At 38.3% G+C, this 26497-nt stretch overlaps 1 protein-coding gene across 2 annotated transcripts in view; it reads right to left on the bottom strand.

Annotated features, from left to right (window-relative positions):
- Positions 1–26497, bottom strand: part of Antxr1 (ANTXR cell adhesion molecule 1) — a 201495-nt gene that overhangs the window by 167253 nt on the left and 7745 nt on the right. For both annotated transcript variants that reach the window (XM_063229544.1, XM_003469037.5), the window contains exons 2-3: positions 7523–7594; positions 3056–3127 (exon numbers count right to left, since the gene is read on the bottom strand). In XM_063229544.1, the coding sequence (XP_063085614.1) occupies positions 3056–3127; positions 7523–7594 (144 nt within the window). The remainder of the gene's footprint in view (positions 1–3055; positions 3128–7522; positions 7595–26497) is intronic.

Raw genomic sequence — 26497 nt, 5'->3', positions numbered from 1 at the left:
GACTTTGAAGTAGTCTAAACTATATCCCATGAGGTCAAGGAAAAGATACTTGAAATAAATGAAAAGATAGAAAATTTTAGTAGAGAAATAAAAACCTTAGAAGAGAAACAAATGGAATTTCAGAACTTAAAAATGAAATATTGGTAATAAAAAATTAGATAGACAGGCTCAGTAGCTGAAAGAACAGGACAGGAAAGAGTCAGTGAGCTCCAAGAGACATGAATAGAAATTGAAAGAAAGGAAAAAGAAAGATTGGAAAAGAAGAAACAGAACTTCAGGGACAGGTTAAAGTAAGGTTAAAGGCCTACCATTGGAATTGTTGGAGTACCAGAAAGTGCAGAAAAAAAACTAGTGAAAAATAATGACTGAAAACTCCCCAAATCTGGAAAAACAAAAAACAAAAGGAAAAACAAACAAAAAAAATCCCAACAAAACAAATAAAAAATCCTCAACAAACAAACAAAACCCAAAAAACCACAAGCTTATGAATTCAAGAACCTAAGCAAAGCTGAAAATAGGTAAACTTAAATCCATGCATGGTTACATCATAACCAAGAAATCTTGAAATGAAGAAACCTTAAAATCAGTTGAGAAAAACAATATCTTGTATATAAAACAGTGACTCAAATGATCACATAGTTACAATCAGAGATCAGAGTAACATTGGTTATGTGAATAAATAGAAAATGATACCTTAAAGTATCTTATAATTGGTATCACTATTTTTAATTGTAGTTCCTTTATTACATCTTAACACACTATATTTTCCATTCTATTTCTTCAGGCTTCCCACTTGGCTGCTTTGTATATTTGAACCCAATCATTGGGTGCAAATACAACTTCGATATTATGTATTTATTCTGACTTATAAAAAATATTTTCCTTTTGTTGAAATGAATCTTTGGTAATTTCTGTCTTTTGAACAATTTTTTTTAAGAACTCTGTGAGTTTCCCAAAATATTGCACAGATATAATAATGAATCATTTACTGTCTTATAGGGATTTACGAAAAGCAAAAGAGATATAGAAAAAATATATTCAATTAAGACACTGTAAGCATGTAAGTCAGAAATCAATACTAGCTTGGAAACGTAAAAGCTTGCTTCTTTTATCCAGTCTCCTGTGAAGGTTCTTAAGGGCATTCACGCCCTGACACCTCCACATGCTCATATAGTTGGGGATGTGTCTGTGAGCCACGCTGTGCTCTGCCCACCAATCTAGGGTCAGGACAAGCTGTCACCAGATGAAACTCACAGTCTTTAATACAGTGTTCGCGGCTGTTGTTCAACGTTCATTTGGCCTATATTAAATGACACTTCTTGCAAATTAGAGATTTTAACCTCTGTCATAGCTTGGGCATGGGGAGCTAAAAACACCAAATTCAAGTAGATCCCCAGGGTAACTAATTTCAGCAAACCCAAATGGATCAGAAGCCTACGTATTCTGATAGTGGTTAGAAATCCGTGACCCCTCTGTCCTCACTATCCTCCCAGAGCTGTGAGCAGTAACACACAAATCATCGATAAGAGACACAAGAGCTCGATCTCCTGGCTGAATTCTTATATATGGAGCAAGTAAAGTCAACATGAAGTACAAGAGGGTGTCCCACATTGTTAGCAGGATGTGAAGGACAGGTGAGCTCTGAGTTTGGTAAATGTACATATCCCCTGCATGGCTGGACAGCACCCGTTGGCCCCAGAATTATCAGAGATTCAAGTAGAAGAAGAGTGAGCAACCACAGGAATTACAACTGATTTAATAAGCCATTCAGGGTTCATCATATCAGCCTTGAGCACTTGGACAAGCATATACTCCTGGCAGGATCAACCATCTCTGAGTAAATGACATCCCTACATAAAGAATGGCATCATATAAAGACTGAGCAAGGGTAAGAGTCCTGCAGAGGGCTGGAGACACTTCCTAGGAGCCCCTCAGTATCCTTAGCCAACGTTAAAGGAAAGTCACCAAGACTTTTGGATCTTGAGATTCTCTGTTTAACAGAAATCTAAGGGAAATTCAAAGGATGAGGAGCCTCAATCTAGGCTGGGTTTTACTTGGTGTTCTTAGGAATGTGATGGCATCCTAGTTTCTTCTGTTAAAACTGGGTAAGAGACATTTGCTTTTCAAATGTGACTTTTTTGTGTACTGTTAAGGAGTGGGGTCTAGTAGGGGGCGGGATTAGATCATGGAAGGCACCATCTTTGGAAGATATTACAGTATTTCTTTAGGACTGAGGTTGGCTCCTGTGTTATAATAGAGTGTGCCTGGCCCCTGAATCTCTCTGGCCTCTTTCCTCACTATACGATTTCTCCCTGTCACACCACATTCTCTCTGTAATGCCACAATGTTCCCCACAATGCTTCTCCCAGTGGACCATATCACTTTTAAAAAATGTGTTCAGTGTCATCAATGTAGGAAAATTGTTCTCTCCTCTCCCAATGTACCCCTAAGTATGACTAGATGGAGTCTCTGTTATTGCTAGTCTTCATCTGCAAAGAGATGTGATAAAAGCCCAGAGTATTTTCCCCTCACAGTAAGTCTATCTATTTCTTTTACAATAATGACATTTTTCCATAATTAATTTAAATTTTCTTTTATTTTGTGCTATCACAAGCTCTCTATTTCTATTTTTTTCCTTGGTTATTACAGTGGATTGTATTTCAAACTTTTACTCTTGTCATGCTATACATAATATATCTCTGAAAACAACCCACAAATAAAATAACTCAAATGAAAGAAATGCAGCCTCCAATGAATTTGATTTGCTAATATTTTACTTCAAGTTAGCAGACTGAGTCACCAATGAAACATAAGATTTATCTTAATGTGATTTAGTTATTTACACATTTTCACTAACATTAGGAAATTCTCTCAAAGGTCAACAGAGTAATCTAGCAGAAGGGCCCGGATGCAAAGTTCAAGAATTTTGTTCAAAAAAAGCTATAAGATTAAAATGATTGAGTAAGGCCAAGGCATTAGGGCACAAATCTCTGGGCCACCCAGCAAGGGACTGACTTTCCAATGATAAGAATGGAGAGTGTCAGAGTATCCTTACCTGTCTTCTGTTAGTTTCATTAAAGTTGTTCCTCTAGTAGAGAAGACAATGAAGGACATTCTTAGTTGCGGGCTGGAAAGGAAAAGAAACTTTATTAGGGTCGATAGAAAGGCTGCATCATGTCATTCTTTTTTGGGCCACCTAGCTGTTCTTGTCTTTATCACATGATTACCAGAGCTGAGAATCTACAACTCAAAAGGCCCTCAGCAGCAGACTCCAGCGTTATCCAGCAGCAGACTCTGAAGTCATAACCCAAGGAGGAGACCTGCTGTGTCATTTTGGAGGCTGTGTCTCATTGGACACTATTGATCAGCGAATATGAATTAGAAATAAGGAAGATAAAATCCATCACTGCCTGAAGCTCTGGGAAGGGGGCTGGTCTCCAAGGTGTATAATCCTGATAAACAAAGTTGGCTGTGTCCAAAAGGCTCTGGCGTGTTGATAAGGAAACTGTCTCCACTAGGACAGCTTGATGACATCAGCCATTAATATCAGTGATCTCTTTTGATCTCAAAGTTGAGATCACCATCAATTTTTAATTTCTCCTTGACTGTCTCAGGATGTTATCCCATAAGGAGAGAAGAGTTGACTGGCCATGAAATATCTCTTTCACTTTGTGGTTTTATGTGTTTTTAATGAGTGAATTGGCACTTTTTGATATGGAGTACTCAGGAGCATAGTTAATGTAAAATTCACACTCCGAGAGCCAGAACAACTCTCAGCCAAGGACCCAACATGTATCTCACCCTGCATGATGGACAGCCAGCCTGCAGAGGGTTTATCCTGTGCTGCTCCCTCTGCATGAACAATGGATTCATCCCCTTAACTGTGGGTTTACAAGGCCACTGCATTCCATACCTGAGCAGGCTCCAAACCTAAGAGCTCCCTCGTTCCAAGACATTTCTCAAACCTGAGCCACTTTCCCACATTTTAGCTTGGGATCTTGGCCTCCAATCATCTGATTGTTTCACAAAAATAAGTGCCTAGCATCATTCCCTGCTCTAATTCATTCTTTATACTATTTCCTGAATTATTTCCCTAAGATATAAATTATATCTTATGGGTTATCTGCTATAAAAGCATTAATGGCCTCTAATGTCTCCAGAATATAGTCTACTTCTTTGGAAACTGTAGCATGGTATTTAGTGCTTGGTAGGAATCCAAATGGTATCTGGTGAATTGAACATTTTTCTCCTGAAATAGACTTTGGTTCTCTTTCCTGATGTTGTGCTGTCTATTACTACCTCACCCTATGCTGGGGCACCACTGTGGAGAGGACACAATCATAGTGACTGTAGTGACCTAATAATGGCCAGCCTTATTAAGTTCTTATGCGTCACATGCTATTGTCATCTGAATGCATGAGTTCATTAAATTTGAAGCAAATTTATGATATTGGTATTATTATTATTATTCCATTTTCCATAAAGGAAAATTGAGGCCCTGAAAGATGAGGCAATTTTCCCAAGATTACACAGTGGCAGAAGTTCTAATTCTAGAGCTTGGGTTCTTAATTCTATATTACATTGCCTTCTTTATTACTGACTTCAGCTCTGGAAAGAATAGAGTTGAAACATAGGAAATATAGGTAGCCAGGACTCGATGGGGATATAAGTCTAAGACGGAGACTTAATTTTGTGAGTTACCAGCATACTGATGTGAACAAAGTTGTTCTGAGAAATGAGAACAGAAAGTGAGCCAAAGGCAGACCTAGCACTAACATTAAAGGGGGCTGGTCAGGGTCAGGAGGTGAAAAGAGGATCTTCAAGGAGGGATGTCAGGATCTCTGTTCAACAGCCTAAGGAATGCAAAGTGCTCATTACTCACTGGATTTGTCTTTGAGGCTCCCATTGGTGACCTTAGTGAAAGGAAGCAGATGGTAGACAAGGACAGAGGCCAGATGGGAAGTAAGGATATGGAGACCACAAGTCTTTAAGGATATCTGAGTGATAAACCAGTAAAGAAACTTGATTGTATCTAGAAAGATATGATCAAGAGATCTGCATCACTTTTTTATTCTGATTGTTGGTTTTTCTTGTTTTTTTCCCATTGGTTTGTTTTTGTTCTTTGACAAAGGGCAAGAAAAATTAATTTGTGTGTATAGTCTACAGCAAAAGAGTAAGGAAAGAGGTAGAGAGAAACAGAAGAGTGAAACAAAGACCTGGAGAAAAATACATAACGGCCAAAAGGTGACTAAAATGGAGAGGTTGGCTTAAAAACAGGAAATACTTGGCTTCCAGGAGAAGGATGTGCATGCAACATTGAGGGGCAGGACTGGAGCCTGAGATAACAGTTACAGTGATGGGTGTGAGATATGGATGTGGATTGGGGAATTGAGGAAAGTTATGGAGAATTAGAATCACTGTCCGGAAGATGAGAGGTAGTCAGAATAAAGACAAATAAAATGACTTGAAAGGCTTAGAATCCCACTGACACAAGCAATGATCCATTTGTAATGTCATTGATTATTTTTATTAAATGTATTTCCTCATACAGTACCAAATTGCTTCAGATTATTAAAATGAATAAATAAAAATCATTATTCAAAAACATTGACCAAGCATGAACTGTATGTCTGGCACTATTATGGGCACATGGGCTGCAGCTGTCAACCAAATTCAGTGCCTGTAACATGGGCTGTGCATGATAGTAATATTGTGGAGTCATGTGTCAAGGTTCAGGGGAGACAACCAGAGGAACCTGGTGGTCCCAATTAAACTGTTCCTCAGTTTCTTCATCAAGGACGTTGGATTAACTGTTATCTTTGTACCTCCAATTCCCTGCCCTGTCTTTCTTTGATTCTAAGATCTGAAGAGTCTGGCATTTGCTGAGGACCTGGAAAGGCAATGTTGTGTACCCACCCAGAGCCAGATACTAGGTTAGCTGGTTTGCTTTGTGATTTTGTAATCCTCACAGGAAAACCAAGGATCATTGAAGGTAAGTAAAACACTATGGTTGCACAATGGAGCTTGAATTCAAACCATTATTTGTTTGACTTCAAAGCCTTTCCCAATGGCCTTCCATCTTCTGAGGGACCAGAAGAGAAGACTAGCAAATGGAGATAGAGCAAATACTATCAAGTGTCTAGAGACAAATGTGTTTTATGTCACTCCAAAGGAGCAACAGAGAAGTACAGGAAGAGACATTTTGGCTCAATGACAATAAGACTTTGCTGAAACTGAAGTTGAACAGCTTATTGGATTGTTTGTTGAAAAGCCAGCAATTTCTCATCAAAGTTGTTCAACATGAGGGCTATCGATGCCTCCTAGGATAGACTGGAAAGCTGTTCCTTTCAATTCTAAGTGTTAGTGATTCCCTTAAGCATGTTTTACCAGTGCCCATATTTTTTTTTTTTTTGTCTTTTTCTTTTTCTTTTTTATCGGTATCGGGGATCGAACTCACGACTGCCTGCTTGCAAGGCAGGTGCTTATGCAGCTGAGCTAAATCCCCAGCCCCCCACCACCCCTATTCTTGTTTCTTCCTTTCCCCTACACCTTCTTCTTCCTTCTCTCCTCTTGGCATCTGTTTCCCCAATCATCTGGGTTTAGGTGATTCTGCTGCTTCCAATTTTTGGCATTGCAGAGATACCACCTCCTAATGCTTTTTTCTTCTAGTTGGGCAAGTAGGTGCATATTGATCAATGAATGAATTTAGGATGAAGATATCTGTCATTACCCTGGTTTCAAAAGATAACCTATTTTCTGAGATGAAGAATCTCACTCAAAGAGCTCGACAGCCTCCCATATCAACTGAGAGACTCTATAGATGCCATCTAGTATAAAGTGGGACTATGCTAATATTTGCAATGCTTAGGCCAATTTTTTTGAAAGACCTTGACAACTTGATTCAAGTGCATTCATGAGAGTTGTGTTATCCGTTGGAGGCTGCACTCTGGGAGGAGGATGTGACCTCCTGTTCTTTACTAGCATATGTCCTTACTTACTGGAGAGTGGTATCCTCAGGATTTCTGCAATATTTAGAGACTATGTTCAAATCTGCATGAAAAAGGGGAATTAAACGTATTCAGAGGACACTATCTGATATGATACCTAATATCAATCATCATTACTTCTTCAGGACTAAAGAGTGTTCCCAAAACATGAGCTTTTCATTACTAAAACTAAGAAGGTTGAGGGCAAAATGAGATGAGTTTGGTTGGCATAAATCCTATACATAAGTCCAGTAGAAGGTGCCAGTTGTCCCTCTTTGATGCAGGAAAAAGTGTTCATGATCTTTTTACTAGAATACATTATTCATCTTATAATTAAATTGGGTACTTCCTGAAAATAGTAAGCCAAAGTTGTTTTAATATGTGGTACAGATCAAAACAAAGTAAACAGCACCTGGTCCAGAACTTAAGAGTCCATCTTTACGGAAAAGCATCCTCAAAGTGGTTAGGAGTTAGTAGAACCTCAAACATATGCTGGTCATTCCCATGGCAGAGACCTTGAGAGGAGCATTTCTTACCTGATGAATTTATGAGCCAGCTGTTCCACAAAGTAATAGATCTCATTCCAGTGGTGCAGCACACTTCCAGACCTTAAAAAAAAAAAAAAAGAAGCAGTTGTTGCTTAACTCAGGAGTTCATTTGCCTTCACTTTGTGAAGCACCTTTATTAAAGGTATCTCTGATGCTATCCTCCTGTCCCCCCCCCCTCTTCTATACACTTACATACTGGAAAACAAAACCAGAAAAACATCGGGCTCAAATAGACTCATAGGTTAGTTTCACATCTTTATGAAACAGTCGTTTTTGTGCTATTTACCGCCATGAAAAGGGAAGAAAAACCATTCCAATTCTTTGAAAAGAAATTAGCATAAACAGATAAAACAAAGATAAATACCCCCCTTGCAATTTCATCTGAGATATGTGTCAAATCTTTCAATAAAATGTTAGTAAAACTAACCCAGCAGGAGTTCAAAAGAAGAATAATTAATTGAACTCCTTTTAGGAGGGAAATTTAAGGAATCTAATTTAATTAGTGGTATTAATGAAGATAAAAAGCCTGTTCATCTTTTCATTGTAGTAAAAAAGAATTCTCTTCTTGGAAAGAGGAAAACTCTCATTAGGATATATAGAACTGTAGGATTTTAGATTTGAAGGAAGTTTTTTATTGACTAAAAAAGTCTGACTGCTGTTTCAAGATACCATTTCCTTCTGCTTTAATTCAGCTTTAAGTATTTTCCATAGTGCTTGCACTCAGTCTTTTGCATTGAACCCACATTTACTTTTGCTATTCAAACTCACTTTCTTCTAGCTCTGATGTCTCTTCTCTTTGACTTATGAATCTATTTCAGTTGAGCCCAGAATTTCTGTCTACCATTCTAATACGTGTTGAATTTGAGTTTGCTTCTTCTAATCTGACATTTTGTCCTATAAACACATTCTACTGGTTTCTGTTTTTTAATGAATTCATTTGCAACTTTAACCTCTAGACTAAAGAGTTATTTGTTGCTATTTTTCTTGTTTCAAACTATTATACACAAAAGAAGAATCCATGCAAAGTACTCTGATTTGTAGATACAACATTTATAAGAATTCTCATTTGGCTGAATATATTCCTTCCCTTTGAGAGTTTATTTTTCTCTTTTCATATCCAGAAGGGATAAATTTATCCTACTTGGAAAAAAGCAACACATTATATTACGGTCATACAACGAAAGACTCCATATCAGAAGAATGTCTCATTTTCTCTAAATTAATCTAACATTTTAACTCTAGAAAAAAAATTTAAAAGAAAATTTTGTGAAACTTAAAACACTAATTTTAAAAATAAAATGAAAATTAAAGTCTAAAACTAGGGAAAACAACTCTGAAGGAACATGTGAAAAAACATGGCAAGAAAGCTTACCCTACCAGATATAACACCCCTACATCGTGGACACATTTAGTAACAGTACAGTGAATAGCAGGGCAGGAAGCCCAGATCTGAACCAATGTGCGATCTGGCTGTACAGGGAAAGAGGTGACTCAGACTGGGAAGGGAGAGTAAATTTTTCAGTACAGGATATGGTAGCAGCTGGGTTCACAACTGAAGAAAAAACTTCAAACGCTATTGTCACAGATGGAACTCCAGATGTGTTAAAAACCGAATGAGAAAAGTGAAACTTTAAATCTGTTGGGTGAATTATAAAAGAATTTTATGGTTTCAGATCACTGCAGAGTTTCCTAAAGCGATATGGAGAGTACAACTGTTTCTTAGTAAAAGCATTATGTTGACACTGGAATGAACGTGTCTAAATTTCTGAAAAGCGAGACGCCAGAAACATGTTAAAAGCAAGAAAACAATGAAAAAGATGTTCAAAATAAATAGAAAAAGCAAAAGATTAGTGTGGTGTATTTGTCAGTATTTGGTACAAGGACAAAATATTCTGGACCCCTTCTGTCTCTCAGGAGACATTACTAATCTCCATTTCAGTTCCCCATTCCTTTTGCCAATAAATTTTCATACTCTTGAAAAACTTGGTATAAGCAAATATTAAAAGGGAGGTAAAGTAGACAAAGGATCAGAACTAGTAATCTCTCAAATGATGGCACATCAATCTATGAAAAAGATTAACTCATAGCAAATATTGAAATGTCTATTTAAAGTTGTTAAATAGCATTTCATACCATTGAGATTGTCAAGGATTCAAATGCATAGTAATATTAAGTGTTGGTGAGACCATGGGTCAAATAGGAACAATGCTCACACATTGCTGGTAAATATGTGGAAATTGATGTAACCACTTTGGAGAGCAATTGGGCAAAACCTAGAGCTTAAAGAAAGGCATTTCCTATGACAACAATCTGTTTCTAGTTTATAAAGAAAGAAATGTACACAATGATCTTGTATCAGGAGGATCACTGCTGCAGTCTGTTAGAGAAAAATACTTCAAGTTCCAATAGTAAGTAGTTTATATAATTTTTGTTGTTGTTGTTTTGTTTTTTGGTACCAGGGATCCAACTCACAACCTAGTGCTTGCCAGGCAGGCACAGTAAGTAGTTTATATGAATACAGTCACAAACATACTATATCTAAAAACACTAAGACAAATGTGCAAATATTAACATTCATCTCATCTATGTGGAAAAGTTATGAATAATATCTTCTATTTTCTGAAGAAGAGGTTGTTTTAGGATTTTACAAAAGATACTGTACAAAGAGTCAAAAGACAGGGATCTAATTGTTGATCTGTTCATATATAATAGACAATCATTGAAATTATATTTTCATATGCTGATCTTGAACCCTATTTTTGCTAATCTGAGATAGTATTTGGCATAACTGCAGCAGAGAATAAATTATGCTGGAGATTTCTTGTTAAATTGCCCGAAGCACATGCATGAATAAGATATGGTGCTTTCCCTCTGAGAACTCACTGGAGCAGGGGACACAGATGAATTAAAATGTCACATTTGATGACGTGTTCCGCGGCTGAGATCTATGTTTTGGAACAAAACAAAAGGAATAATTATCTGTGCCTGGGCAGGCTTGGTGCATGGAAATGTCTTTAATCTGGGTCTTGGAGGACAGGTGGAGACTTGTGAGGAAAACGAGTGTGAGAACATTCTTTAAAAGTACGGAAGTCTGCAAGGACAGGCTGTGGGTGGAGAGGGGCAGGTGATTTCCCGTGGTGGCATCATAGAACCCACAGAAGAAGGGCGAGGAGCTGCGGAAACAGAAAGCATCAGGGTGAGGAGAAGGCGCAGGGACCCTTCTGGCAACAGCAAGCCTTTTCAATTCCCTTCTGAGCCTTTTCACTTCTTGTCTGTTTGAAACATTTCTCATCCACACTAACAAACTCTTACTCAACCTTCAGTTCAGTCTCTGCCTGTTGTTTTTGTCCAACAGAAAGGGCAAAAGCCTGAGTCAGATAGGTGCCTGCTTCATGCTCTCGGGGAACTGTTCGCTGCTCTGATACTGGTTTGGGATCACTGTTTGTCCAAACTCCTCTTGTGAGGGTCTTAAAGCGGTCTGCTTTCTCAGCATCTCCCTTTTTGCTGAAAGGCAGGAAGCAGAGTGTGGAGAGGAGACACCTCTATTTCTTGTGGTGTGGGTAAGCACCCTAAGTTAGGGATTCTGATGGCTTCATACTTAGGTTCATTTAGAGTCAAAATCCCATGATCCTAAAATGAACCTAAAGAGCACCCCACAGCTCCTCAATGAGTGAGGATAGCTAATTGTTAACAATCAATAGATTGCTGGACGTGAATGGTTGCTGGGAATCCACCATGAGCTCACAAGAACAGCTCATCTTAGTCTAAAGCTTTTAAAGCTTCAAGACTCTTTCCATTAGGAACCCAACCATCCTTCTGGACATGATTCACATGTTGTATCTGAAGTCTCAGAGTCTGGTCCTGGGTGTTCTTCAGCATGGGGTGGAGGCACTGGCCCTGGAGCTCGGGGGAGGGTCTGGCAGATATGGCCCAATGCTGTTCAGGTGCTTCAGGAGAGATATCACTGGCTATCAGCTATTGTTTAATCCGGAATTCTACAACTCTTCCACTGGGGCTACAAGATTTCCCTGAACACTGGTAATCTATGCTCACTTCTGAAATGCGATGCTATTTGAGGATCTATATAACCAGAACAATTAACCTCCGAAATTTAAGTTACTGCTGGATAGAACAAGATGCCTAAGAGGGGACTCTCCCACCTCCCCACTGTGTCCAGTTTCCTCTAAGTGGATAAGTTCAACAGTGAGGAAATTATACTGGGAGGGATACAAAGTAAAACAGAAACCTGAACTTAAATCAAGAGACTATTCTTGACACCTTGCTTAAAAGGAGCAAGCATTTGATATAGGTTCTTTTATAGGTGATTATTTCTTAATTCTGAAGGATTGGCCCTATTTCACAGTCACAAATCAATTCACATTCTTTTCATATTAAACAGACTCGCTTGATGATAATACACACTTTGCTTTGTCTTAAAACATTTTCTTTTCACTGTTCTTCCATCCAAAAGACATGTAAAATTTGTATAATTTTGGTACTCACTTGATGTGTTGATGCTAAGTATAAAGGAATATCTGAAAACTGTTCTTGGGCACTGAGAATAATTTAGGGTCCACCAAATCTTCCTTGCTAAGGGGTAGCTGCTGAATTTTCTCAAGAGGACCTCTAAGATGAAGCTGAAGCAGGATGATATAACAAGCTTCTCTCCCATCTCATCTCTGCTGAGAGCTGCCCTGTTTCTACTGAGGTCTGACATGTAGATAGAAAGACAGACAAACATAATCATCCTATACATGGTTTTCTAAGCCTTGACCATGTTTAATTCATACTTCACATGTACACGTAGCCTATTTCCTTTAGCATACAAGGTAAACATAATCTAGGATCCTAGAAACCAAACTGCTTCTGTCTTCTCTGGGTTACTGAGATTTCAAAGGCCTTGGCCAGCTTCCAAAGGGGGAAAGGAACACAAGGTGACCTGGATCTGCTCCTTGGAGACTCCTCTTTATTACTCAGCCTCCTCCACAAACATGCAAGCTTGGCACTACTCTAAGATCAAATCACCTCTTGGAAAAGCAAAGAGCCCCGTGTTCTCTGCTTATGGTTTCCGCATAAAGTTGAGCTTCTTGGGTATGGGGTATGGAGTATGGTATGTGTGCATGTGGGGAGGTTACTACCAATACCTCTGTAACCCAAATTTCCATGATAGGAAGCTGGCCTGCCTGGTCTGCCCCTCTCTCCCTGTTTCACAAACACCCACTGACCACAGCTGAACCTCCTGTTCCTGCATCATCTAGTACTGATAGATATGCTGGATCTTTTGCTCAGTCTAGATCTTCTACTGCAACAAGCATGTCTCACTTGCCTTTTACCTTGTGACTGGTTTTCTGGTTTGGAAACTGCCATGGGGAACAACCTGAAAAGTCAATCCCAGGTACTTCCGACCCTTAATCTGAGGCTCCTTTCAACTCAGAGGACCTAAGTGAAAATTGTAGAAAGCTTCTTTCTACCCTAGGGTATGTAAACATCTCATTTATCATGCCAACTTACTTAAGAGTTAATGATTAAATGTTAGCTACGGAGCCTTGGTATTAATTTGAGGCAGCACACTCATACAGCCATTGTTATCCAAGGCTGTAAGACAGAAATAAAAAATTTCTCTTAAGCTCAAATATAAACAGTAGTAGGAAATGTTCTATTGGACTCGTATGGTCTTTTATCCAGAATCATTTTTAAAGCATAACTTTTAGGGGCTGGGGATTTAGCTCAGCGGCATAAGCACCTGCCTTGTAAGCAGGCGGTCGTGAGTTCGATCCCCGGTACCGATAAAAAAGAAAAAAAAAACCCCATAACTTTTAACACATAACTGCAAACTATAGTCACACAGAATTTTAGTTCTATGTTCTAGAAAATAGGGCAAGTGAAAGGTTTCACTCAAACCCTAGCTCAAATGCAGTGCTTATCTTACAGATGTCCATGGCTGGTTTGGTATCAAGATGGTGCACAGAGTTTAAGCTTCACGTTGAGATTTCATGCTTCTGTTCCATAAGGATAAATTTTTACAGAATTTGAAATTCAAGTAGCCTCTCAGGAATTCTGCCTAAAGACAGTTTTACAGATTTATGTTTGAAGATTGATTCAATACTTGGGGTCCCTCAAGGCTGTCACTCTACCCAGTGATGAGGCTTTGTTCTAACATATCACTGAGGAGAAAACCTACCAGTCCTCACTGTTGGTCCCTCCAGAAGGTCTCTGATGCGGGCAGCTTCACAGTTTCTTCTCCTGTGTTCTCTACAATGTTGGCAATGATAAGAAGCCAAGGAATCTTTGTGACTTATGCTCACTGTGTGTTCCTAGTGGGGAGCTTTGCGTGGAACCTGGTATTGCCCTCAGATTATTGTCCAATTACTTCCAATGCACTAATACGCAAAGAGTAGAAACAAAATAAGAACCCCAGATCTTATTCTGATTTGTTTTCTGAACAAAAATTTCATTCCTCTGTGTTTATGAGAGTTTCCAAATCTCCCTGTGGTTGAGTGCCTTAGAAAACACAGGCCCTTTCCATTAGCCACACACATAACTGGAGTCAGAACCGAGTGGATCAAATTGGGTTTACACTGTTCCTTTTTTTGCATTTGGATTAGAGTACAATGAAAGGAAAAAAGAAAGCTTGTAGTTGGAATCATCTTCTTAAATTCAGAAGAGCAGAGGAGCTCGATGGATGGAAATCCGAAAACTCCTAGTCCCTGTTTTTCCTTAGTCCCACCAGGCTGAAGTCACCTCAGTAACACACCCAAGTCCCACGTCAAACCTGGAAAAGTACGGATATGCTCAGAAGCTTCAGGAATCACGGTTAGTCCAGTGACTCTGCCATCCTCTCTTCCCAGCTCTCACCTTAGCCTTTATCTCCTTTGTTCTAGACTCACATTGCACCCTAGTTGGCTGGAGCCCTGACCCAGTTCTCCAATTCTGGTCTTGTTTTTGCTCAGAGCACAGCTGGTTAGTTGCCTAAGAGTTCCTTCCCATGAAGGAACTGCACAGTTGTGTTCCATTTGTGTTGTTGTTTCTGAGGTCACAGCCAAGCACTTTTGTTCACAAAGTTTCTTCTTAACTAGCATTCACTCTGACTTCTTTAGATACCAGCCCCCAAACCAGTTCCTGATCTCTGTATTCTAAGTTTGGGGTTACCCATCTTGCTCTTTTTGTGGATACTTGGGCCCACCCTATTAATTTGTGATGAATTTCCCCTTAGTTGCTCTAACTATTGGCTTTGAAAACAATAACTTTAAGTCATTAAATCTATTAATGACAAATCTATTAATGAATTGGGAAATCACTTCAGTGGGATTTCATCACATTTAAAAAAATGAAATACAAAAATTGTAACATCAAAATATATTGCATACAGTAACAGAAAGCAATACTACATAAAACTTTCAAAGAATTACATTGAAGTATCATGTGTGTACTGCACCAATATATATTTTTTTGTAGATCATGTTCAAAAGATATAACACTCATCTCCACTCTGCCCAACAAACTCAATTCCTCTCCCCACGACGTTTGGTACAACTGGTGTGAATTTAACATAAAATTTCTGTTGTCGCTAAGAACACAGAGACACTTTGCATACCACTGAATAATAGAAAAATGGGCCAACACCATCCAAATGAGTGTGTCACAGATGTTATTTGGGAGGAAATGACTCAGAACAAGGGCACTGCGGGAGTGGATTTTAAAATAATGTATTATCAAAGGAGCATGTTCCTTGTTGGAAATGTGGGGAGAAGAAGAGATGAGCAAAAGGCAGAAAATCAAAATCCCTCATTATTTTATAAGCTGGATACAATCACTGTCAACACGGCAGTGAGTCCTGTCTGCACGCTTTTCCTGAAGTATATATATATTCTGCCTACTTATGGCCCCTGCTCCCTTCACTTAATGTTATTATGATTAATAAACACATTTTCATTGCTTTAAATAATACTCCTCAGCATCATCTGTATTTTCTCCAAGTTATAGCTACATTCCTATTGGTGTAATTCTTTCTACATTGGGTTGCTTCCATTTGCACTTTTAAGACTGCTTCTTAATGAATATTTTTTACCGTGCTTTCTCTTTGGCATTTGCACAGAAAGTGACCTAACATGTTGCAGTCAGTGTGAGGCACGCATCTGCCAGGAGGAGCAGAGGAAGGGTGGGGAATCCACTTTTTCCAACAGTGATGTAAAAAAGAAGAAAGTTAATATTTGAGATTTGAAATATGGTTTTGCTCAAGATGAGATAGTTTGCAAAGATGTTTTCTAGATTCTTCAGTAGTTAAAGAACCAATCCTGGAAGATCAGATCATGACATGAGGAAGATACATGCATCAAGATGATGCATACGTCTTCGGTGTCATTTGTGATGAAATTTGTGCCCTTGGATAAGAAAGATGACAGAACAGTGGGAAGCTCACAGCCCTCCCTTCTCCTGGAGGACTCCGAACAGCAAAGAAAGTGAGTGGCAGAAGCCAAAATAGGAGATCTATGTTTGGGTGTCAGGAAAGCAGCTGCCCTCCAAACTGCTCCCATTTCAAGGTCAACCAGTCTATGTAGGCAGGATGACCCAAGGAAGGACATGTGATTTCAATACAGTTTTAACTGAGATGTATTTAATTGTAAGCTGTAGAATTTTAGGAAATAGTTATTATTCCTTTTATTTTTATTGCTATCAGTTAGATTCAGCTACATAATACGAAGAGCCCAGTAAAAAATGAACACTTAAGGCCTTTTGTTTACAAACTATCAATTTCAAAGCGGTTGTATCAGAGCACTAAGCCAAGGCCCTTCTGAATGAGGGATCTGGGTGACTCCATAGGTCCAAGCCCAGTATCCATATTCTTTGCTCATTTTCTACTGGATTGCAAATGTTTCTGTGGTTTAAGGAGTATGGTAATTTTTTTCTCTAAAGAGCCCGACAGTAAATATTTCAGGATGTGAGGTGGTGGTGGTGGTGGTGGTGGGGGTCATATTGTTGCCATAGCAACTATTAAAAAAATTTTTTTAGCACAGAAGCTGCCATTGATGGTACAAGAACAAAATGAAGGTGATTGTACTATAATAAAACATTTTCAAAAGCAAGCTGCAGGTCATAGCTTGCTAACCTCTACCCATTTTTTTCAGTCTTTCTAATTTCTGTGTTACCATGTGTTTCTCATGATAAGCTAATATAAAAATCTCTATTTTCCCCCCAAGTAGCTAAAGTTTTGGTGTATTTTGCTACTCATTTCCTGCTGTTTATTGCTGAGCATGTGTACTGAAAAAATTGGGCCTTGGGATATACATGGAGACATTCTTTGTGATCTAATAAATATTTCATGAGCATTTTAAAGGAAAGCTTATTCTCTGTGGAACATAGGGTTCAAATTATATTTGGCAAATGGTTATTATTCATATCCTCTCTGTCCTTGGAACATGTAGATATCTGGGGAGATGTCTTTCAGATTCTACTGAGAAAATAAAATATGGTTTTCACGTTTGGCAGTCAAAATAAATGTCAGTTATCTTAATCCATTTTCTAAATATTGAAGCAGTTTTGCCTTTCTAAGATAAATTTTGCTTTGTTGCAGAATATTATTCTTTCACTGTATTGTTAGTTATGCTTTAATGTATTTAACTTAAGGTTAGGAGTTTTTAATCAGAATTTGGTGGAAGTTTTGAGCCTGACTATATTATCTTTGGTAGATATTGGTATCAGATAGATGTTAGCTTCTAAAATAAACTGAGACATTCTCCATCAATTGTGTTTTCTGTGACAACTGAGTATTAAAACTTTTTCCTTACGAATGTCTGAGTACTTTCCATGAAACCAAGAGGTAAAAACCAAAGGGCTTTCTCATAACGACAAATCAATCTCCCTTAAAGTACCCAGATTCTACAGATAAGTGAAAGGCAAAATCTAAAAGGCCAAGCATCTTATTGGTGAGGATTTTTAAAAAATCACTACACTGAGCTAGTATGATGACTTTGGACCAAAATTTAGGAATTTTTCTCCTACCTACAACCTAGTAAGTGGACTTACAAAAGGAGAGAGAAAAAGAGAGAGAGAGAGAGAGAGAGAGAGAGAGAGAGAGAGAAACAGAGAGAGAGATAGAGAGAGAGAGAGAGGAGGCATTTGAGTGCTAAAACAAACTACATTCTTATATATCTAAATGTCATGTTAGTAATTTTTTTCTAATGTATAAAAATTACATCTTCTCTTGTGAAATGTTTATTCTCTTAAGTTTTGTATTTTGTCATGTGATCCAACCAATAGCATCATTATGACTTCTTAGCTTTTCCAGGGCCACTACTTACTTCTGTTTCTTTTATAACATGTCTTTTTTTAATATTTTATTAAGAATATACTTTCTACTTTGATAATAATATTTTCAAAATTATTTTCAGTAAGGACATTTGGTTAAGACACATTTTGAATTTTTGCATGTCTGAGAAATCCTGGCTAAGAAAGTTTAAAGTCACATTTCACTCAAGGCTGCAATTATTGAATTATTTTGAGCATTTAATGTACTGTAAACCATCTAACACCAATCGAAAGCTCATTTTCTTTTGGTACAGAAAAGCTATATCTTCCTTTTTTGGATGAGTGTAGATTTCCTGTTTACTCATATATTTTAAGAATTTGTCGAAGATGATAAAAATTAGACTAAATACTTGGTGAATCACTTAGATCTCAAAACTTCAAACTTAATTAAATTGAATATTCGGTAAATCACTTGGATCTGAAGATTTCACTATTTCTGCATCTCAGGAAAACAACCATTCAGTTATTTTTGTTGTACTGTTCATAAATGTTTTTTCTTCCTAGAACTTTTGTGGTGTATATATTAGATATGCATTGGCCTTTGTATTACTATATTTTCCCCTCATAACTTTAGCCTTTGTGTTACTGCATTCTTTTCTCATAAGTTTAATCTTTGTACTCTTCCTGATTCAGTTCAAACTGTCTTCAGAAGAATCAGATTATTTATTTATTTATTTAATTTGTTTATTTTGCAATATTCAGGGAGGCCGTCATTGCTTCCAATGAATTTGAATTTTTAGAAATGATGTTTTTTCTCCCAAGTCTCTTTATGTTTAATCTAATCCTGTCTGAATTGTTTGTTGATGCAATTATCCACTTAAAATTCATTGAAAATACGAATGAAACCTGCATTTGCTTAAAAATCTTTAGCAGTAATCATCACTTCTTCTTTTATATAACAATTATTATATTTTAAGCATCTTTTTATAACTCTGATTCACTTTTTGGGTAATTTTCTTGTAAAATCATCCTTATTGCCTTTTCTAGAAGAATATATATCTATCTGAAAATGCTTATATATTTTTTCACTTGTAAGTGCTACCTTGGCTAGTATCACACATTAGGCTATGCACCTACTGAAAAGTTCCCCACCAAAATAGTTTTATCCATTATAAAAAATGATCTTAATCAAATTTCTTCTCTGCTTAATTTTGTAGAGCTTCTGTAGGCATCTCTGTTTTCTTCTCACTTATAAAATTCTTTTCCTTCAAAATTAAAAATTTTCAACAGGAAAAGTCTGATTAGTTTCTTTTAAGAATACTTAATTTTGACATGCCTTTATCATTTCTTTCATTTTCCGGACTATCAGTTTGGCTCCTCACTGCTTACCAGGTTCCTAACTGTTCTCGCTTCCTTGGTTCTCTTTTCATAGTTTGTCTTCTGTTTCACAATTCTTTTGTTTTATTTAACCTCACCCCTATCGAAGTCATATGGTTCTGCAACTGGCCTTATTTTGAATTCTTTCTATTGGTCCATTTTTGTTTTATTTCAATAACTTTATTTAAACACTTATTTTAAGATGCTGAAATTTGGCAGGTGCTATTTTTATCCTTGAATATAGGAAGTTATAACTGATACCCAAGATGATGCACGTCCACAATGTAATGAACATATGTGTGTACATTCTCACACTTATAAATGTCGAGAATCTAGTGGACATGAGTTGGTCTTTTGGGCTAAGGTAAACTTAGGTGTTACTGTATTAGTCAGGAGTGGGGTAAAGAATGGAACTGACCCTGGTCATTTTCACAAAGGATTGTCATTCTTGCAAAGTGTGTGTGTGTGTGTGTATTTTGGACTTGGTTGTACTATTCTACCTTGCCATACATATGGGTTTTTCCTTGGCCTAGTCTCCCACATTGTGCTGAACCTTCTCTCATTCCTGGACCCTATTGCAGCCATGTGATCAAAGATGGAGTCCTTCCATTTCCCTAGGATCTCTGAAAAGAATTCTGCAATGCTGGACAGAATCACTGTCACGAAGACACCTGGTTTTTATAGACTGTGTCTTCCATAGCTTAATTTCCTGAGCACTCCCCAGGGCAGCTGCCTGTGCATAATGATGGTGCACAATGGCCACAGTGCTCCAAGGGGATGGTCTCATCTTGTCCCAATCATTACTTCAAACTTACTTTCAGATTTAGGGTTGATCCAGAGATTCTTTGAAAATCTTTACATATTTTTACAACTTGGCAATAAAATTGTAAGTAGACCCTGGCTGACCTCCTTCAAACTCAGTCCATCTGCTTTGTCTCTGGTGTAATTTCTTACAAGTGTGTTGCGTGCCGGTGTCACGATCTGCTGGATGTGAGGCAGGCTTCCTTAGATATCTCCTAAGACCTTCTCTTTTGGGAGAATGGGACAGTTTAAGTGTTAATGCTGGCGGGAATAAGTGAGAAGCTGTCTATGCTTAGCTTCTTTTTCTGAAGTCTTAAACTTTCATTTTCATCTTCATTAAGTGTCTCAGTCCACTAAATTTTAGATTTTGCACTTATGATGCCCTAAAGCAGCACTTTCAAAAATGCCTGTACTTCTACCAGAAGATTTTCTTAGTTCTCATCTTGCTGGACTTAGTTATAGTATGCTATTTATTGGCTCAGCCAATTGAATCAATTTTGATTCAGACAGTTGGGGACCTAGCAGATTCTTGGAATCTACAAAGATAATTAATCACAGTGCTCACATATTTTGGGTACTAATTAAAGAGCAGGTACTACTCTGAGCACCTGCATGGTCACTGCCATTCAGTAATCGTAGTTAGCACTTTCAATGTGGCCAGCTCTGTTCCAGGACCAACTCTATATGATACCTGCTACATTTCCTTTTATAGATGAGGAAACTGATTTCACAGAGGAGCTCAGTAACTTACTCAAGCACACACAGCTACTCAGTGATAGGTGGAGATTTGAACCTAGGTGGTCTAGCCTTAGAGTTCACACTAATGATCCAGGTGCTATGCTCATAAAGTCTTTCTTGTGTTGAGCACTGTGCTCTAAATCACTATGTCATGTTGCTTCCCATGGAGGGGTCATCAAACGTTCATGGCTCAGAGAGTCCAGTCTAGGATAGGGAGAAATACAAGAGAACTTTCTAGAGTCATTATCAGAATTTGGGAGTGAAGATTCCAAGGAAAGATTAAAATGGGGGCCATTGAGTGGAATAAGGAATGCTGAGCTGGTGGCTAATTTTATGGAAACAGAGCGTGCAAGTGCTTCATTTGTTTGCCTTCAATCCAATGTTTGTTCTCTTGTCTTTTGGGTCAGTTAATAATCTGTATAACCACATTATTTAAAATCTAAATGCAGCCATTTAGGAAGAAAATGAGCACTCTATCAATTATACTGGGAAAGCAAGGAAAGACCAAGAAGTCAGGTATAATCCCAGGACTCAGAGAGGAAATTCAAGCCCAGCCCGGACAGTTCAGCATCTCAACACGTCTACACCAAGCTCCTCTTTCCTTCTGAAATCTGCACTTCACTGCTGCAACTCTCCCTCTCCCCTTCACTCACAGTCCACTGCTCAAGCCCTGTTGTTCCTCAATAGAAAAAATGTAAATATAAATTCATTTATTATTTTTCTACATTTGCAGTAAAAGTCTGGGTAATATAAATATATTTCTAAAATGCACACATTAGTGAGAACTTGTCTCCGAATAAAAAATTTTAAAAAGTTGTGATGTTAGATGTAACTCAGTGCAGTGGTCCTGCGTACAATACTCAGAACAGGGGAAAAAAAAAGATCAGGATCAGGAATGTTCTGAGCAAATCAGGACGTTTAGTCAACCTGTTAACAATGATTTTTACTACCTCACATTTATTTATTTAAGCCTGGTGCTATCCACTGACATCTTGTATTTCTTTTTGTCATACATTATTTATTACTGGAATTGGTAGATATAATCAGGATTCATTTTGTTCTGACTTGTTATGTAATTTCTGTAAATGGCAGGATGATTATGATTCATAATCCTTTTGCCACGAAGATATTGGGAGACCTCTGTTCCCAGAGATTTATACAGGTGCATATTCATTAGGGCTGCATATCATCGAGTTTCAGTTGCTAAAGAAAAAAAGGTAAGATCATTGCATGAGACACCAGAGGGCAAACACTAAGATTTGTTTTTTCTTTTTCTCCTGATAATGAACTATTTCGTTGCTAATCACGGGATGAGTTGCATGACTGAGTTAGGAGATTCTAAACAATGGAGGGATTTTTAATAAAGATGGTGACTTTAAATATTTACAGGTGGTTGTTTTTCTTAATCACATGGAGTCCACAACTAGTGATGAGAGAGGACCAAGTACTGTAGCAGTAATGATTTTGAAGGATAAGTGGGCACACCTAATGGTAGTCATTGTAAAGGGCATTACAACCAAGGGCAAGAAAAGGCATCGGTTAGTTCGGGAAAGTACACAATAGAGTTTTTTGGTTCTTTTCAGAAATTACAAAGACTTGGGCTGTGGCAAAGGATGAAACTTCAGAAACACATAGTGGTCTGAGCAATAAGGATCTTGAATACTTTACTAAGGAGCTGACACTTAATCCTCAAAGAGCTTCACAAGTGTTAAAGGATAAAGTGCGGGACTTAGGAAAGACAGTATCAAGGTTAGATCTGTGTTCAAAAGATCACTCTGTTATCAGTGTCAAGAATACAAAGTGGAGGTTGGGGGCAGCGAAAAGGCAGTGAAGAGACTGTTTTAGAATATTTCAGTGCACTAGGCCAAAATGCTATGGCAATGATAGGATTAGGGTAGAGCCAGGACAGACGTGGGAGGAGATAGCAGCAGGCCTTGCGGTGTAAGAAAGATTATTCCCAGATCTTTGGGTTAAGTACCTAGCTTATAATAACCACCACTCTCAAAAATTATGAATAGGAAACCTCTAGGTTAGTGATGATGAACCTTGTAGGGATAACACACTTATTGATCACAAACTGCTAACACTACAACTAAACCACAATACTCTGGTTTTAGTGAGAAAAAAACTACTCAAACATTAATATCTTTTGTCTTAAAAGAAAAACAAATAGCACAGGTGCCACAGGTCCACCAGCACTGCTCTAGGTGTCTTTCATCCCTCTGCTGAAATGCCATCCCTCCCTCCTCACTCAGCAGTACAAGTCTGTACTGTTTTCCCCACCACTGCTTCCCTGCTTCTTTTCATGTTTGGGGGAGTCTCTTCTTTTTCCCAGGCAATTTTTGTTAGCAGTTCCTCTGAATTGGTCCTTGGCCATCTTCCTCTTTAAACTCACCTTTCCTTGACATTTTAAAACCCTAAATCACCTTCATCTGCACACTATCTATTTTTTTTTTACACACACACACAGAATGAGAGAGAGAGAGAGAGAGAGAGAGAGAGAGAGAGAGAGAGAGAGAGAGAGAATGAATAAGGGAAATTTTATTTCACCACAACTCTGTTTGATTTGACAAAGGGATTCCATACTGCAAGATCTTGAAATGTAAGTAGGAACATGTCTGGCTGACAAAGACAGGGAAGATGCACACTACTATGAGTAGTTTGATATATGTATCAGATATCTTGTGCAACAAAAACTGTTGACATAAATATTCCCAAACCAGTGACTTAGCATCAACTCTTCATTATTTCTCATGAGTCTAGGGTAGGCTGCGTGATCGCACTCATCTGGCTGTGCTCTGTCGACACAGGCTGGGTTCACTCCTGAATTTTTATCCCTTGGCCTGCAGCTGGGAGCCCACTGCACTAAGATATCCTGGACTGGATTGCTTTATCTCTGCTCTATGCAAATTCTCATCCTGTACCAAACTGGTCTGAGCTTACTTTCATGGCAGAGGTAGGTTGTAAGAGAAAACAAAAGCCTACAGCATCACTTAAAGGCCAGCCATTGAGCCAGTACAACTTCATATTCTATCGTTAAAGCAAATCACTAGTCTAGTGCAGATTTATGACTAAAAAATAGGTAGATGCTGCATAATCACATTGCAAAGTGTGAAGGGATAGGAAATTGGGGATGGTTTAGCTAAGGACCCATGTCACTATGCAGCCACAGAAGGAACCCTGTTGTGAATGGTGAGAACTGACGCTTTTCTTTTCTTTTCTTTTTTTTTTTTTTTGTCTTTTTCCTTTTTATTGGTACCGGGGGACTCTTTGCTTTTTTGAAAGAGAATAAAACAAAAGAGAACAGAGTAAAGCAAATCAGAAGAGGACAATGCAAGCAAGAAATACAGCACTTCACAATAAGACAACCAGTCATCAACAGTAGCTACCATAATGTCTCTTTCTTCAAACTAGTTGAGCATATCTTTACACACAATAATAGCAAACATAACAAAATAGTATAAAACCATTCAAAAGAATGAAAGCATTACAGGACTTCAAAACCAAATAACAGGAAATGAACACTGGCTGCTATAATACCTCATTTTCCTCAAAAAATTTGTCTATATCATCACACATAATAAAATGAAATAAACCACAACAGAATAGAACCAATCAAAACAGAAGAAGAAAAGCACGGTAGGACTTCAAAACAAGATGATAGCAAATCAGCACTGGCTACCATAATGTCTTCAAACTATTTATTATGCATACTTACATTTTCAACTTCTGCCCTCTGGCAGAAGTCTTTATTTTCATTCCAAGGCTTCAATCAAGCTACCTACTCAACATCTCCACCTAGCTGTCTACGTGTTCAGACTTGGCATGTCTACGCCAAGCACCTCTTTACTTTGGAAACCAACGCCTTACTATTGCAACTTTTCATCTCCCATTCAGACACAGTTGACTGCTCAAGTCTTGCTGCTCCTCAGTACAAAAGTATAAATATAAATTCATTTATTGCTTTCCACGTTCCCAGTACAAGGCCAGATGATACACAGTAAATGTAGTTCTAGCACAAACACATAAGCTTGCCAGTTTTGTCTTTGGAAACCTCTCAACCTGAAACCTGCTATGTTGGGATAAAATCCAGACGTCTTTCAGTGACCTCTGCTCTCACACTCAGATCACAAAGCGTATGTATCATGTACCTGTGTTTTATGTTGCCGTTCTCTTTCCTTTGTCACCTGACCCAATTCTGCTCAACTTCCAAGTTCCAGGTTCAAAGTCTCCTCCTCTATAAAGTCTTGTTAAGTTCCTCTCATATCAACCCAAATTATTTCAACTGTTTCCCCACTGCTTTATCTCTTCCACTCAGCTGTGAACTCCTTAAACATTAGGACATGTCTCAAGCATTTTGTAATTCCAGATGCCTAACACAGTTCAACAAGTACTGAACTGAAGTGGTGTGATAATTACTCCAGCCAGATAGTCCTGCCTGGAATTGAGGGAGGTATCTTTTGTTAAAGCATCACAATATTTCAGTAGGGGTACCTACCAGCACAACACCTCCATCACTATCACCACCACCTCCACCACTAACAACCTGCTCACTACACTGGCATCACTGTTACCACTGGCATCACTTTCAACAATCCTACCTTCACTGTCGTCACTACTAAACATCAGCACCACTACTTTCATATAAATTAAGATGTAAAACCTGAAACTTCTTCTTCTCCCTCCATTGCCATTCCAATCAGCATCACTACCATCATCATCATCGTCATCGCTATAATCACTGCCATCACCCTTGTCCCTATCACCATCATCACCACTACCACATCTCAGATGTGGTGCTAGGGTCTTAGGAATCAACGTCTTTAGCATGTTTTGTTCTACTTTACTGTCTCTTATTCAGGGCTTCTCAACCAGGGTGATATCACCTCCAGAAAAAGCTATTTAAAAATAAACATGGAGACATTTATTTATTGGTTATGGTAACCAGGAAGGCTAATTGTATTGAGAAAGTAAGGATCAGTAGTCTAAACATTCAGTGAAAAACTCTCATGAAGTATGCCATCAGCACTCCCATTGTGAAAAACAAGTTGAAGCCCAGGTCCTCTTGACTCAAACTCTAAAATAACTTCTGTAGCCTGTGAGCATTCTCTTAGCTCAGTTGCTGTAATATTCCAGGGGCTACACTCTATCTCAAGGTGTCAAATTCCCTCATATTCCACCAACTATAAAAAACGAGATTCTTTTAATACATTCGTGTAATATTCAGGTGGCAGAAAAGCATGACTAATCTCTTTCAGCCTTCCATTAATTTAATTTATCTCCCACCTACTGCACTACATGTTTTATCCAAAGTATGGAAGGCATAGGGCGGGGAGGAAAAGAGCAGGATGCATCGTTGACTCCGGGGCAGACTTGAAATACTATGTTTGACAGTAATTTTGGACTTTCTCCAGAAACCTCCCTTAATGACTACTCTTTCTTGCTTACTTATGCTAAAGCAATGTATAATCATGCTTACAGCAGAGGTATTTAATGCCTTGTCTTAGTTACTTTTCTCTCATTGCTGGGACAAAATACCTGACGCCCAAAATGAAGGAAAGAAAGTTTTATTTAGCTCACTGTTTGTGGAGGTTTCAGTCCATAACCAGTTGGTTCCACGGCAGGGTGGCATGGCATAGGGAAAAACTTCAAAACAGCAGCCAGAAAAAGCATCCAGAACAAAAGAGGGAGGGCAGCCTCTTTTTCTCCCTTATACTGCACAAGCCCACCCCCCCAGTCCAGGGTGGGTATAGCACTCATAACACTTCCATGCCCTCCTCTTGCACAGGGTCAGGATATTTA

This window comes from Cavia porcellus, unplaced genomic scaffold (assembly GCF_034190915.1).
Source record: "Cavia porcellus strain 051 isolate PalLab524CR breed Dunkin Hartley unplaced genomic scaffold, mCavPor4.1 scaffold_18, whole genome shotgun sequence".
NCBI classification, from domain to species: Eukaryota; Metazoa; Chordata; class Mammalia; order Rodentia; family Caviidae; genus Cavia; species Cavia porcellus.
This window is presented reverse-complemented; position numbering and strand designations above follow the sequence as displayed.